The sequence below is a fragment of the Carettochelys insculpta genome, chromosome 24 (assembly GCF_033958435.1).
Source record: "Carettochelys insculpta isolate YL-2023 chromosome 24, ASM3395843v1, whole genome shotgun sequence".
NCBI classification, from domain to species: Eukaryota; Metazoa; Chordata; order Testudines; family Carettochelyidae; genus Carettochelys; species Carettochelys insculpta.
Window position 1 is genome coordinate 20,035,931 of NC_134160.1, and position 13,465 is coordinate 20,049,395.

General features: G+C 46.2%; 1 protein-coding gene across 5 annotated transcripts in view; it reads right to left on the bottom strand.

Annotated features, from left to right (window-relative positions):
• The window catches only part of ZMPSTE24 (zinc metallopeptidase STE24), a 106,473-nt gene that overhangs the window by 55,010 nt on the left and 37,998 nt on the right, over positions 1–13,465 (bottom strand). For all 5 annotated transcript variants that reach the window (XM_074976520.1, XM_074976519.1, XM_074976518.1 and 2 more), the window contains one exon: positions 2,687–2,803. In XM_074976520.1, the coding sequence (XP_074832621.1) occupies positions 2,687–2,803 (117 nt within the window). The remainder of the gene's footprint in view (positions 1–2,686; positions 2,804–13,465) is intronic.

Here is a 13,465-nt window from a genome sequence, read left to right on the forward strand (position 1 = left end):
ACAAAATCTAAGATTTAAGGGAGTTCGGACTCTCTTTCAAAATATTAAGCAGAAACAAACTCTTGACACCATAATAGAATTTGGAGGGGACTGCCTTCAAAACTTGAGAACAGAAGTTGCCTGCTAAAAGAAACAGGGCCTTGAGATGGTAGATTTGGAACTAGGGGTAAGGCAAGCATATCCTGGGCTGACAGCATCATCATTTCATAGAATCAACACCTAAGGGAATCAAGGACAATTATCTTTCCTCTACAACCTGAAGATTCCTCCAAATTCAGTACTAAGTTGTAGACAAAACTCATGAACCTCCTCTTCTCTCTCCATTTCAAGGGAATAAAATAGCACTGGTACTACTGCAGCAAGGATGGCGTGATGGTCACACTGGCACTATTCTGAAGTGTCTGTGGCAAACAAATAGTTTTAACTACTGTAGGTCTAGTTTCAACTCAGTCATCCTGGCTCCTTGGAAACCGCAAATAGAAATGAGAAGCTCTCAGGACATCTGCTACTGTGCTCTTGCAGGTCAAGCAGATAGATTCTCTACAATATAAGGCTTTCCTCATGGACTTTCCAACATCCAGCCTGTGTGAAACTGGAACACTTTTGGAGGGCTCTGGGCCCCACAGTAGTTTCCTGGAGAGAGACAGTGCTGTGCAGTCAGCTACAGTCAAGGTTTTGATGTCCACAGAAATAAATTGCCCATTATGATCTGTAGAGGAATGTTTCTCTCTCAAACAAACCCCTTCTTCACAGGCATTGAAAGAACTAGGGCCAGAAAGGAAAGAAGGGCCAATGTACTATGTCCTGGAATCTGACCTCTGACTAGGGTGCCCCTAGCTGAGCAATAGCCAAGGCAGAAATTGGGAAGGGGAAACTCTCTGAGGAGCAGTGCCTTTTTTGTAAAAAGAGATACCAGTACTCAGCCAACTCCCAGCTCCCCATACCCAGCCAATCCATGGCTGGAGGTGCCAAGGTGCCAGTACTGAGTACTGGCAAGTCCCAGCACAAAAAACCCACTGCTTAGGAGAATGGTCCTACCTCTAGAAGGGACACCTAAGCAGGTAACGGGGAATGGGCAGCTGAAAAAAGCTGGAGCTGTTGGAACAAGACAAGTGAGTAGTTTGCAGGAGGTGGAAATGAAGTCATGATCCTTCTTGTTTAGCAGAAGGTGGAGTTCATGAGGCAGATTAAGGAGATAAATCAGAGAGTTTTGTCAGCCCCACTCAATCAGCTACATACATTGTCTGAACTTGAGCGTGAGAAGCACTTCAAGGGAGGGTTAAGTGGCAGCCTATGAAAGAACATTCATTGGATCTCTTCAGGCTGGGACAGGTAAGGGAAACCAGACTCTAGAAGGCACAGACAAGATGTAATTGACAATGGAAGCTGTGACAGGATGTATTGGCTCTGCACTAGACCTAAGGGGCTAAGGCAGTGCTCTGAGCAGCAGAAGCCATGAACCTTCAACCCAGCTGGCATGCTCCAAATGCTGCTGCACTATAAAAGGCAGCAGCCTCTCTCATTCTCACAGACCACTGAAGAGGAAGGATGCACCTCACCAGGTCCAACTGAGGAGCTGCCAGGTAGCCAGACTGAGGGAGGAGGAGATGACAAGGCCAAGGCAGACACCTAAGCACCCCCTGATGTCCCAGAGACACGGTAGTCACCAAACCAAGGCACCCTGAAATCCCAAAGACACCTTGACTTCAGCTTCAAGCGTCATGGTAAGAAGCAGTCCAGGGAGGGAATAGCCAGTGTCCCTGTAGCTGGTGTGTTGCGGGTAGATTCCCTGTCAACTTCATGGCAAACCCCATCATCGCTACCAGGGCTCCAGGCACGATGCAGTGCTGGAAAGGCCATGGATATTCCCTATCTGGCACCCCAAGCCCACAGATTCCAACTATTAGGACAGACTTCCCTGGAGCCAAGCAGAGCCCTTTTCACTCTGGCCATTAGGTCATGCTTCCCCACAGATGAGTGCAGCCCTACAGGTCTGGTCATTGGATCATGTAGCTCTGAGGCTGAGAGCAACCAAATCAACTTAACTGCAGGGCTACCACACCCTTGCCCCAAGCCAAGGGTTAGGGCATACTCAGCCCAAAGCACAAGCAATCAGTTAGGAGAGATTCTTGACTCCACAACCAGGATATATATTTTCTCTCCCCTTTGCAATAGCTACCACTTTCTTTTTAAGGCCTGGCTTGACAAAGCCTTGGCTGGAATGATTTACTTGGCGCTGGTCGTCTGTGGAGCAGGGGGTTGGACCAGATGACTTCCTGATGTCTCTTCCAACCGTAATCTGCCATGATCTTCCTTTAACAAATTGACACAGGGCATGACTGACCCCTTTGTAGGTCCTGTTTGTCAGACTCTCTTCATTCTACACTGGTGAGGTGCTTATATGAGAGCAGCTGCAGAAAGAGCTAAGTACCAAGAATTCATACTCTGAAACAAAAGGTGATTTCTTCATATTAGGGGAAGCTGCTCTATGTGAGAATTATGGTCAGAAAATTCAGAGATTTATGGTCCCACACATACATTATTGTCACATTGCATATGACAAAAGAGTGGTCTGCTAAAAGAAATACTGGCAAATAAGACATTTATAGATGTTGGTCCTCCTTGCATTTCCATAAACTAACTTTAATTTGGAAAGTTAATCCCCTACATGTATATTTCACAATACCTGCTGATTGAAGCCATGCTTCTCCTCTATGACAAAGGTATTATACAGACTCCATGGTAGACCAGTCACTGCACTGAAGAGTGTCGCTAGCAGCAGAAACACCAAGGACTGAATGATCTATACAAAAGAAAAGTAATTCCTTTTTGTAAACTTTTTACAACATAATGTAGACATCTTATCGCCAATAAATCAAATTCACATAAATTGCATAAGACAACCTGGCTGAAATTTACAGCTAGATAAATTCAGGCTAGCAATAAAGTGCAAATTGTTAACACTTAGGGTCACTAACCAAGAGAAAGAGAAGTTACTCACTTGTGTAGTAACGACGGTTCTTCGAGATGTGTCCCCGTGGGAGCTCCACATTAGATGTCGGGCTTGCCCCAGCGCTGCAGATCAGAAATTTCCAGTGGTATCTCGTCAGGTCGCGCATGCGCCGATGCACATTGGTCCTTCACGTGCTTTCGGTCACGTGTGCGATCCAGTCCATGCCAGTTCCTTGCTCAACCACCCTGGATGCTCCTGAAAAATCACCAAGCAGAACTCCGAAGCGGGGAGGAACGGGTGGGTAGTGGAGCACCCACAGGGACACATCTCGAAGAACCATCGTTACTACACAAGTGAGTAACTTCTCTTTCTTCTTCGAGTGGTCCCCGTGGGTGCTCCACATTAGGTGACTACCCAGCAGTGACCCCAAATATGGAGGTGGGTACCTGATTTACGTGCAGCTTGCCCTTGAAAGGACTGCTGTCGATAGACACGTATCTTCATCCAACACCCGGTGCATCACACAGTGCTTGGCAAAGATGTCATAGGATGACCAAGACGCTGCTCTGCAGATGTCTTTTAATGCGATTCCTTTGAAGAAAGCTGTCGATGTCACCATCGCTCTAGTGGACTGAGACCTGGGCGGAGCTAGCAGAGGGGTCTTACAGAGCTCGTAATGCAGTTTTATGCAGGACACAATGTTATTTGAAACTCTTTAGCTGCGTCTACACGTGCACGCTACTTCGAAGTAGCGGCACCAACTTCGAAATAGCGCCCGTCGCGTCTACACACGTCGGGCGCTATTTCGAAGTAAACTTCGACTTTAGGCGGCGAGACGTCGAAGTCGCTAACCTCATGAGGGGATCGGAATAGCGCCCTACTTCGACGTTCAACGTCGAAGTAGGGACTGTGTAGACGATCCGCGTCCCGCAACGTCGAAATTGCTGGGTCCTCCATGGCGGCCATCAGCTGGGGGGTTGAGAGATGCTCTCTCTCCAGCCCCTGCGGGGCTCTATGGTCACCATGGGCAGCAGCCCTTAGCCCAGGGCTTCTGGCTGCTTCTGCGGCAGCTGGGGATCTATGCTGCAGGCACAGGGTCTGCAACCAGTTGTCAGCTCTGTGGACCTTGTGTTGTTTAGTGCAACTGTGTCTGGGAGGGGCCCTTTAAGGGAGCGGCTGGCTGTTGAGTCCGCCCTGTGACCCTGTCTGCAGCTGTGCCTGGCATCCCTATTTCGATGTGTGCTACTTTGACGTGTAGACGTTCCCTCGCTGCGCCTATTTCGATGTTGGGCTGAGCAACGTCGAAGTTGAACATCGACGTTGCCGGCCCTGGAGGACGTGTAGACGTTATTCATCGAAATAGACTATTTCGATGTTGGCTGCACGTGTAGACGTAGCCTTTGTGAGCATAGGCCCTCCTCTTTTGATCTGGGTGCGAGAGACACCAGAAGTCTGTCTGTTTTCCGGAAGGGCTTAGTTCTGTCTATGTAAAAGGCCAACGCCCTCCTCACGTCTAGCAAATGCAGCCGCGCTTCAGGATAAAACGAAGGTAAAACTATTGGTTCATTAATGTGGAACTCGGAGGCAATCTTTGGAATGAAGGCTGGGTGTAATCATAAGATCACCGCTTCCTTTGAGAATATTGTGTAAAATGGCATTGCCATTGCTGCTGCGAGTTCGCTCACCCTACGGGCTGATGTAATTGCGAGAAGAAATGTTGCTTTTATGGTAAGCAACCAGACGGGTACCACGGCCAGTGGTTCAAAAGGTGGTCTAGACAGCATGTCAAGGACCAAGTCCAAACTCCATGAAGGTGATAACGGCTTCCAAGGTGGGTATAGGTTTGCAAGCCCCTTTAGGAACCGTGTGGTAATGGGATGGGCGAATATGGTTGGCCCTTCCTCTCTGTGTTGGAACGCTGATACAGCTGCGAGGTGGACCTTTAATGAAGATAAAGTCTGTCTTGTGTCAGCTCCAGCAGGTACTTTAGAATTATGGGAATAGAGACGTGTAGAGGATCCAATTGCTTGGACGAACACCAGGATATAAATCGTTTCCATTTCTGTGCGTAAGTCCTCCTGGTGGAGGCCCGTCGACTGCACTCCAGAACTTCTTTTACTCCTTCTGAGCATGTGCTCTCCAAGGCACTGAGCCATGGATTAGGCACACCTGTAGGCAGAGCATTCGAGGATGTGGGTGCACTATGGACCCCTGACTCTGTGTGAGAAGGTCCGATACTATCGGGAGGGGGAGTGGCGGGCAGCATGACACGCGCAGGAGCAAGGGAAACCATTGCTGTCGGTCCCACGTTGGAACTATAAGTATCACGTGTGCCTTCAACCTTCTGGCTTTCTCTAGAACCTTGTGAATGAGTGTTGTGGGAAGAAATGCATACAGCAGAGGACCCTTTCATGGGACCATGAAGGCGTCCCCCAAAGAACCCTGCCCGATGCCTGCTCTGGAGCAATACTGTCGACATTCTTGTTGGTGTAGGTGGCACACAAATTGATTCAGGGAAACCCCCATCTATGAAATACTTCGCGGAGCAGATCGGAGCGGATTTGCCACTCGTGCGTGAGAGCAAAGTGTCTGCTTAGTTGGTCCGCTTTCACATTGTGGACACCCGGCAAGTATGAGGCTTTGAGCCTTGTTGTTGGCAATGCACCAGTTCCACAATCGGACCGCCTCTGCACATAGCGCATGAGATCTGGCCCCTCCTTGATGACTGATACAGAACATTGTGGAGGTGTTGTTGGTAGTGACTCCAACCACTGTCTCCAACCCTGCAGATATTTTCGAAAGTGCCTGCATGCCTTGAACACTGCTCTGAGTTCCAGTATGTTTATGTGCATTGCCATCTCTGCTGGGGACCATTGCCCCTGTGTCACTCTGTTGCCAGTGTGCGCTCCCCATCCCATGTGGGATGTGTCTGTTGTGAGAAAAACTGCAATTTGCGGTTGGTGGAAAGGCACCCCTACTAGTAAGTTCTCGGGGTGTACCCACCATGCCAGGGACTTTCACACCTCTACTGTGGGCGATACCGTTTTGTGGATGGTGCGAATCATTGGCCTGTAAACGCTCGCCAGCCAGTGCTGTAGGCCTCGCATGTGTAGCCTGGCATTCTATACCACAAACGTGGTGGCCGCCATGTGCCCCAGAAGCTGTAGGCATGTTAAGACTGGCACTGTGGGGCTGTATGTCATTACCTGCACCAGAGATTTGATGGTGCGGAAACGGGCATCAGGCAGATATACTTTTGATGTAGTAGAGTCTATGCGTGCCCCTATGAACTCTATGTTTTGTGTGGGCTCGGTCTTTGATTTCAGGAAATTTATGACTAGGCCCAGTGAGGTAAAGGTCTTTGTAGTAACGTCTATCATGCACAGGACATCTACCCTTGAGACCCCTTTCAGTAGGCATTCGTCCAGATATGGAAAAATGAACACACCCTCCCTGTGTAGATAAGCTGATACTACTGTCAGCGTTTTGGTAAAGACTCTGGGTGCCGAAGAAAGACCAAATGGGAGGGCTATTAGAAGTGCTCCCTGCCCACTTTGAAGCGAAGTAAACGTCTGTGTGCCAGGTGAATTGTTATGTGGAAATACGCATCCTGTAAGTCGAGGGCTGCGAACCAATCTCCATCATCCAGTGCTGTGACTATGGAGGCAACTGTAGTCATCTTGAAGCACTGTTTGTGGAAGTACTGGTTGAGGGCCTGTAGGTCCAGGATTGGCCTCCAGCCTCCTGTTTTTTCCCTCTGTTAGAAAATATCAGGAGTAGAAGCCTTTCCCTTGGAATTCTTCCGGGACTCTCTCCACCGCCCCTATGAATGTGAGGTGGTCTACCTCTTGCTTCAACCTTGTCTCGTGAGAGGGGTCCCTGGGGAGGGACTGAGTAGGGGGTTTTGGTGGCGGTAGTGATTGGAAAGGGATGGCGTATCCCTTGGCTATAATTTCCAGCACCCATTTGTCTGTCGTGATGCTTTGCCATTGAGGATAAAATGGTCTGAGTTGGTGGTGGAACATATGCTGTGATTGGCATTGAGTGATGGTCTTGGTATTGCAGTCCTCAACATAGCCATCAAACTTGTTGTCTTGGAGCTTGCCCTGAGGGTGTACGGCCTTGCTGGGGACGCTGTCTGGGGGCCCTATACTGTTGTTGCTGTTAATGGCGCCCTTGATCGTAACCCCATTGGTATTGCGAGCACTGAGGTTGGTATGCATAGCGCCTTTGCTGGGGATAAAATTTCTCTCTCCTGTATGGAGGGGTGTACATGCCCAGTGTTCTAAGTGTGGCCCTCAAGTCCTTGCTGGAGTGGAAGACCGAATCAGTTGAATCAGCAAATAATTTTTCTTTATCAAATGGGAGATCCACAACTTTTGCTTGCAGATCTTTGGGGATACTGGACATCTGGAGCCATGACTATCTGCACATTACTACTGCTGTGGCTGTGGAGCATGCTGCTGTGTCCACTACGTCTAGGGTGATCTGGACTCCTGTCCGTGAGGCCACCTAACCCTCCTGGATGATTGCCTTCAAGACCGGTTTCTTGTCATCCGGAAGGAAAGCCATAAGGGAGGTAAGTCTAGACTAGTTATCAAAATTGTGATTTGATAGGTGGGCAGTATAGTTGGCCATCCTCAGTAATAATGTGGAAAAGGAGTAAACCTTTCTTCCAAGTAAGTCCAGTTTCCTCACGTCTTTGTCAGACCCCCCCAATTTATATTGGGGTGTATCAGATCTGTGTTGTGAGGAACTGACCACTAAGGAATCTGGCTGGGGGTGGTTAAACAGGAATTCCATACCCTTGGATGGAACAAAGTACTTCTTATCTATCCTCTTATTTGTAGGTGGAATGGAGGCAGAGGTCTTCCATATGTTGGTGGCTGCTTCCATAATAGCTTCAACTAGTGGGATGGCTATTTTAGATGATGCTGGGGGTCTCAGATTCTTTAGGAGTTTGTGATGTTTCTCCTATACTTCTGCAATTTGTATGTCTTGTGTGCACACCACTCTCTTAAAAAGTTCTTGGAATTGTTTAAGGTCGTCCGGGGAGACATGTCCCCGGGGACAACCGCCTCATCAGGGGAGGACGAAGAGGCATCACTATGATAAACCTCCTCTGATTCCTGAGCCCCCTCGTGTGTTTGCTCCCTTAAGGGTTCTGGGGGAAGGTCCAAGGACTCTGGACCCGTCCCCGCTGGAGAGGGCTGGGTTCTTTTTGAAGGAGGAGGGTGGATGTAGGAATGTACTAGAGGTTGAGGTGGGGATCTGCCCCTGGAGCTACAGCCCTGTGTCGGTGTTCACACCATGCTATGGGCAGCTGTAACAGCAGGGGCAGGGTCCAGGTGATGGGGATCTGGACCAAGACCGGTGTCTGTTCATATGGTGCCTAGAGGAGCGTGACCACTGTGATGATGTTGACATTGGCAGGGATGCTCTGTAGTAGTATTTGTATGGTTCCACACTGGAGACTGGTGAAGGGTGCCTGAGCCAGAGAGACAGTGGCTGAAGAAAGGGAGATGGTGGTCTTAGACAAGCTGTTGGTGTCGCTGCCTGTTGCGTTATGTCCATCTTGGGAGGAGAGCTAGGAGACAGGCATTTCAATGATGTCCGAGGATGGGCTATGGTGCCGGGCTTTGGATTTTGCTTTGCCCAGCCCATGAAAAGTCAGTGCCACCATCTCCGGTGCCAGGGACCTCGGCACAGTTGTCAGTGCCGTGCCCAGTGCCACTGCATGCGGTCACGTGCGGGTAGCTTCCTCCTGCACCGTCAGGTCCCGTGCCGGGTATCCCTGTTCTGCCGACGTTGGTGCCGCAAGGCTCAGTGCCGTTGGTGGCTGCCGTGTCAGCACCTGCGGTGCTCTCAGCAACAGCAGACAGGGGTTCAACCAAGTATTTGTTGGAAAGGGCAGCGAGAGAACATCTTCCTTCTGCACAACTTTCCATGTAAGCTGTGTGCTTGTGTGGCCACTCGAGAGATTCAAATGCGGCCCAGGTGATGAGCAAAGCACCCATAGCGTGTTTATTGTTTTGTTTTTACTGGTGGTGTGCATCTACACATTCCTCTGTCCACATTTTAGAAAAAAAAAAAAAAAAGACATTACAAATGGGGATTTAAAAAATCCACATATAGATGGAAAAGATTAGAAGAAACATTGCTCCTTTCCTCTTGCTTCCACCCTCAGGACCAAGTCCTTATCTGCATTGCTCTTCACAGTCTTTGGAGCTATGGCACAGTGAAAATTATTGGTACCTAGATGGTCAGTTTTCACTGTTCAGATCAGAAATGGGCAAAAGCAACACAAGTGACAAGATACTTGCTATCTGAAGGCTGAACAACAGGGGCATGTCAACTCTTGAAAAGCCTTGACATCCTATCCATGTCGAGCACAATGATAAACATAATTCTGCTCTCTTTGTACATATGGCTTGTCATTTTTGACATAGTGTGAGCTTGTCATGATAGTAGTCCTGAAATAAAGAGAACTCTCTTCTGTAGTTCTTGGTTCAACAAAAGAGGACATAAGGTGGCCCAATATCCTCTTCAGTGAGTGTTCCTGCAGCCTGCCCCCTCCCACCAGATGTATGAGAAACCCTCAGTTCTGAGACCTTCACTGCCTCTGAGGAAAGGGCAGGTGCTACAATGCAAAAAATGTCAACACAAAACTGAACATTAAAAAGGTTGTAGAGCAGTTTTTAAATGAAGAGATGGGGGAAAGCCAACTGGAGCAGAGGAGCACATGGATCGGACAGAAACTCCTCTTAGAGGAGAATCCATTGATAGAGATACTCTAGGCTTTAGTAAAAAACAAAGAAAGGAGGGGAGATATCAAACAGGCTAGATCAGACAAACACACGTATAAAAGAATCTAATACATCTGGGATGGGAAGACAAATAAGCAGAGGCAAATCTTTAAAATGTTTCTATACAAATTCTAGAAGTCTGACTAATAAGATAGATGAACTGGAGTACCTTGTGTTAAAGAAGGAAATTGACATAATAGGTATCATGGAAACCTGGTGGAATGAAGACAATGTATGGGACACAATCAATCATACAAGGATATAAAATGTATTGGAAGGATAGAATGAGCCGTGTGGGTGGCGGAGTCTGTGAAAGATAATGTAGAATCAAATGAAATAAGCATTTTAAATGAATCAAAATGTTCCCTAGAATCACTATGGATAGTAATTCCAAGCTCTACTAAGAATATACCAGTAGGGATATATTATCGACCGCCTGATCAGGACAATTATAGTGATGTTGAAATGCTAAGGGAGGTTAGAGAGGCTACCAAAATAAAACACTTAATAGTAATGGAGAATTTCAATTATCCCTATATTGAGTGGGTACATATCACATCAGGATGAGATGCAGAAATAAGACTTCTCGATGCTGTTAATGACTACTTCCTGGAGCAGATGGTACAGGAACCCACCAGGGAGAGGCAGTTCTCGATTTAGTACTGACAGGAGCGCAGGATCTGGTCCATGAGGTCACTATTACAGGACCGCTTGGGAATAGTGATCATAATGTAACAACATTTAATATGCCTGTGGTGGGAAGAACACCTCAGAAGTCCAGGACTCCAACATTTAATTTCAAAGAGGGGAATTATGCAAAAATGAGGAGGTTAGTTAAACAGAAATTAAAACCCAGAGTGATTAGAATAAAAACCCTGCAAGCTGCATGGAAACTTCTCAAAGACACTATAATAGAGGCCCAACTTAAATGCATACCCCAAATTAAAAAACTAAGAGACCGAAAAAAGAGCCAACATTGTTTTACATGGGTGTTAACCTATCAGTGAGGGATAAAAAGGCATCTTTCAAAAAGTGGAAGGCAAATCCTAGTGAGGTAAATAGAAAGGAACGTAAACACTACCAAATTAAGTGTAAAACTGTAATAAGGAAAGCCAAAAAAGATTTTGAGGAACAGCTAGCCAAAAGCTCAAAAAGTAATAACACTGTTTTTTTTTAGCAGGCTTCTTGCTTCTAATATATTTAAAAAACAAACAGTGGGTCCCCTAGACAATACAAATACAAAAAGGAGCAATCAAGGACGATAAAGACATTGCGGAGAGACTAAATGATTTCTTTTTTTCAGTCTTCACAGCTAAGGATGTTGGGGAGATTCCCAAACCTGCACTGTTTTTTGTGGGAAATTAAACTGAGGAACTGTCCCAAACTGAAGTATCATTAGAGGAGGTTCTGAAACAAACAGATAAACTTAATGTTAACAAATCACCAGGACCGGATGACCTTCATCCAAGGGTTCTAGAGGTGACCCTGGCAATTACAGACCAGTAAGTCTAATGTCAGTTCTGGGCAAATTACCTGAAACAATCGTAAAGAATAAAATTGTCAGGCACGCAGAAGAACATAATTTGATGGGCAAAAATCAACATGGTTTCTGCAGAGGGAAATCATGTCTCACTAATCTGTTAGAGTTCTTTGAAGGGGTTGACAAACATGCAGACAGGGGAGATCCAGTGGATACAGTATACTTAGATTTCCAGAAAGCCTTTGACAAGGTACCTCATCAAAGGCTCTTATGTAAATTAAGTTGTCATGGGATAAGAGGGAAGGTCCTTTCATGGACCGAGAACTGGTTAAAAGACAGGAAACAAAGGGTAGGCATAAATGGTAAATTTTCCAAATGGAGAGGGGTAACTAGTAGTGTTCCCCAAGGGTCAGTCCTAGGACCAATCCTGTTCAATTTATTCATAAATGATCTGGAGAAGGAGGTGAACAGTGAGGTGGCAAAGTTTGCAGATGACACTGAAATGTTCAAGATAGTCAAGACAAAAGGCAGACTGTGAAGAACTTCAAAAAGATCTCATCAAACTGAGTGACTGGGCAACAAAATGGCAAATGAAATCTAATGTGGATAAGTGTAAGGTAATGCACATTGGAAAAAATAACCCCAATGATACCCACAATATGATGGGGGCTAATTTAGCTATAAATAACCAGGAAAGAGATCTTGGAGTTATTGTGGATAGTTCCTTGAAAACATCCACACAGTGTGCAGAGGCCATCAAAAAAGCAAATAGGATGTTAGGTATTATTAAAAAAGGAATAGAAAATAAGACAAGGAGTACCTTACTGCCCTATATAAATCTATGGTAGGCCCACATATTGAACACTGTGTACAGATGTGGTCTCCTCACCTAAAAGAAGATATCCTGGCACTGGGAAAGGTTCAGAAAAGGGCAACTAAAATGATTAGGGACTTGGAACAAGTCCCGTATGAGGAGAGGCTAAAAGGATTGGGAATTTTCAGTTTAGATAAGAGGAGAGTGAGGGAGGACATGATAAAGGTATATAACATTATGACAGGTATGAAGAGGGTGAATAAGGAGAAGTTACTTACTTGTGCCCATAATACAAGAACTAGAGGACACCAAATGAAATTAAGGGGTAGCAGGTTTAAAACTAATAAAAAAGTTCTTCTTCACTCAGCACATAGTTAACCTGTGGAACTCCTTGCCAGGGGAGATTGTGAAGGCTAGGACTATAACAGAATTTAAGAAAGAGCTAGATAAATTCATGCAGGTTAGGTCCATAAAAGGCTATTAGCCAAGGGTAGGAATTGTGTCCCTGGCCTGACTGTCAGAGGCTGGAGATGGATGGCAGGAGACAAATCACTTGATCATTGTCTTCGATCCACGCCCTCTGTGGCACCTGGCACTTGCCACTGATGGCAGACAGACTACTGGGCTGGACAGACCTTTGGTCTGATCCAGTATGGCCATTCTTATGTTCTTATTAAAATTCTTTACCTCAGAATTGCCTACAAGAAGGGCCAGCCCTAGGATTTATGAGAGAACTCTCCAGGAACATCCAATCCTGTCTGATAACAGGAAAATATATCACAATGAATTTCTCTTCATCCCAAGAACTTTGAGAGTCATCTTTGATTAATCCTAGGGAAATGCAGTGCCATGGAGTGAAATTTGTTACAGATACAGTTACCAGACTACTAGTGAGACATCTTGACACTCATTTTGTGTTTTTCTGTATGTCTATAATTTATAGAATCATAGAACACTATAACTGGAAGGGACCTCAAGATGTCATTGAGTCCAGTTCCCTGCACTCTCCGCAGGACCAAGCACCATCTAGACTATTCCCGATAGGTATCTATCTAACCAGCTCTTAAAAATCTCCAGTAATGGAGATTCCACAACATCGCTAGGTAATTTATTCCAGTGTTTAACCACCGTGACAGTTAGGAAGTTTTTCCTAATGTCTAATCTAAACCTCCCATGCTGACGTTTAAACCCCTTCCTTGTCCTATCCTCAGAGGTCAAGGAGAACAATTTTTCTCCCTCCTCTTTGTAACCCTCTTCAGGGAACTTGAAAAACCTCTAAGTCTTCTCTTCTATAAACTAAACAAGCCTAGTTCTTTCAGTCTTCCCTCACAGCTCATGTTCTCTAGACCTTTAATTATTCTTGTTGCTCTTCTCTGGACCTTCTCCAATTTCTCCACATCTCTCTTGAAAAT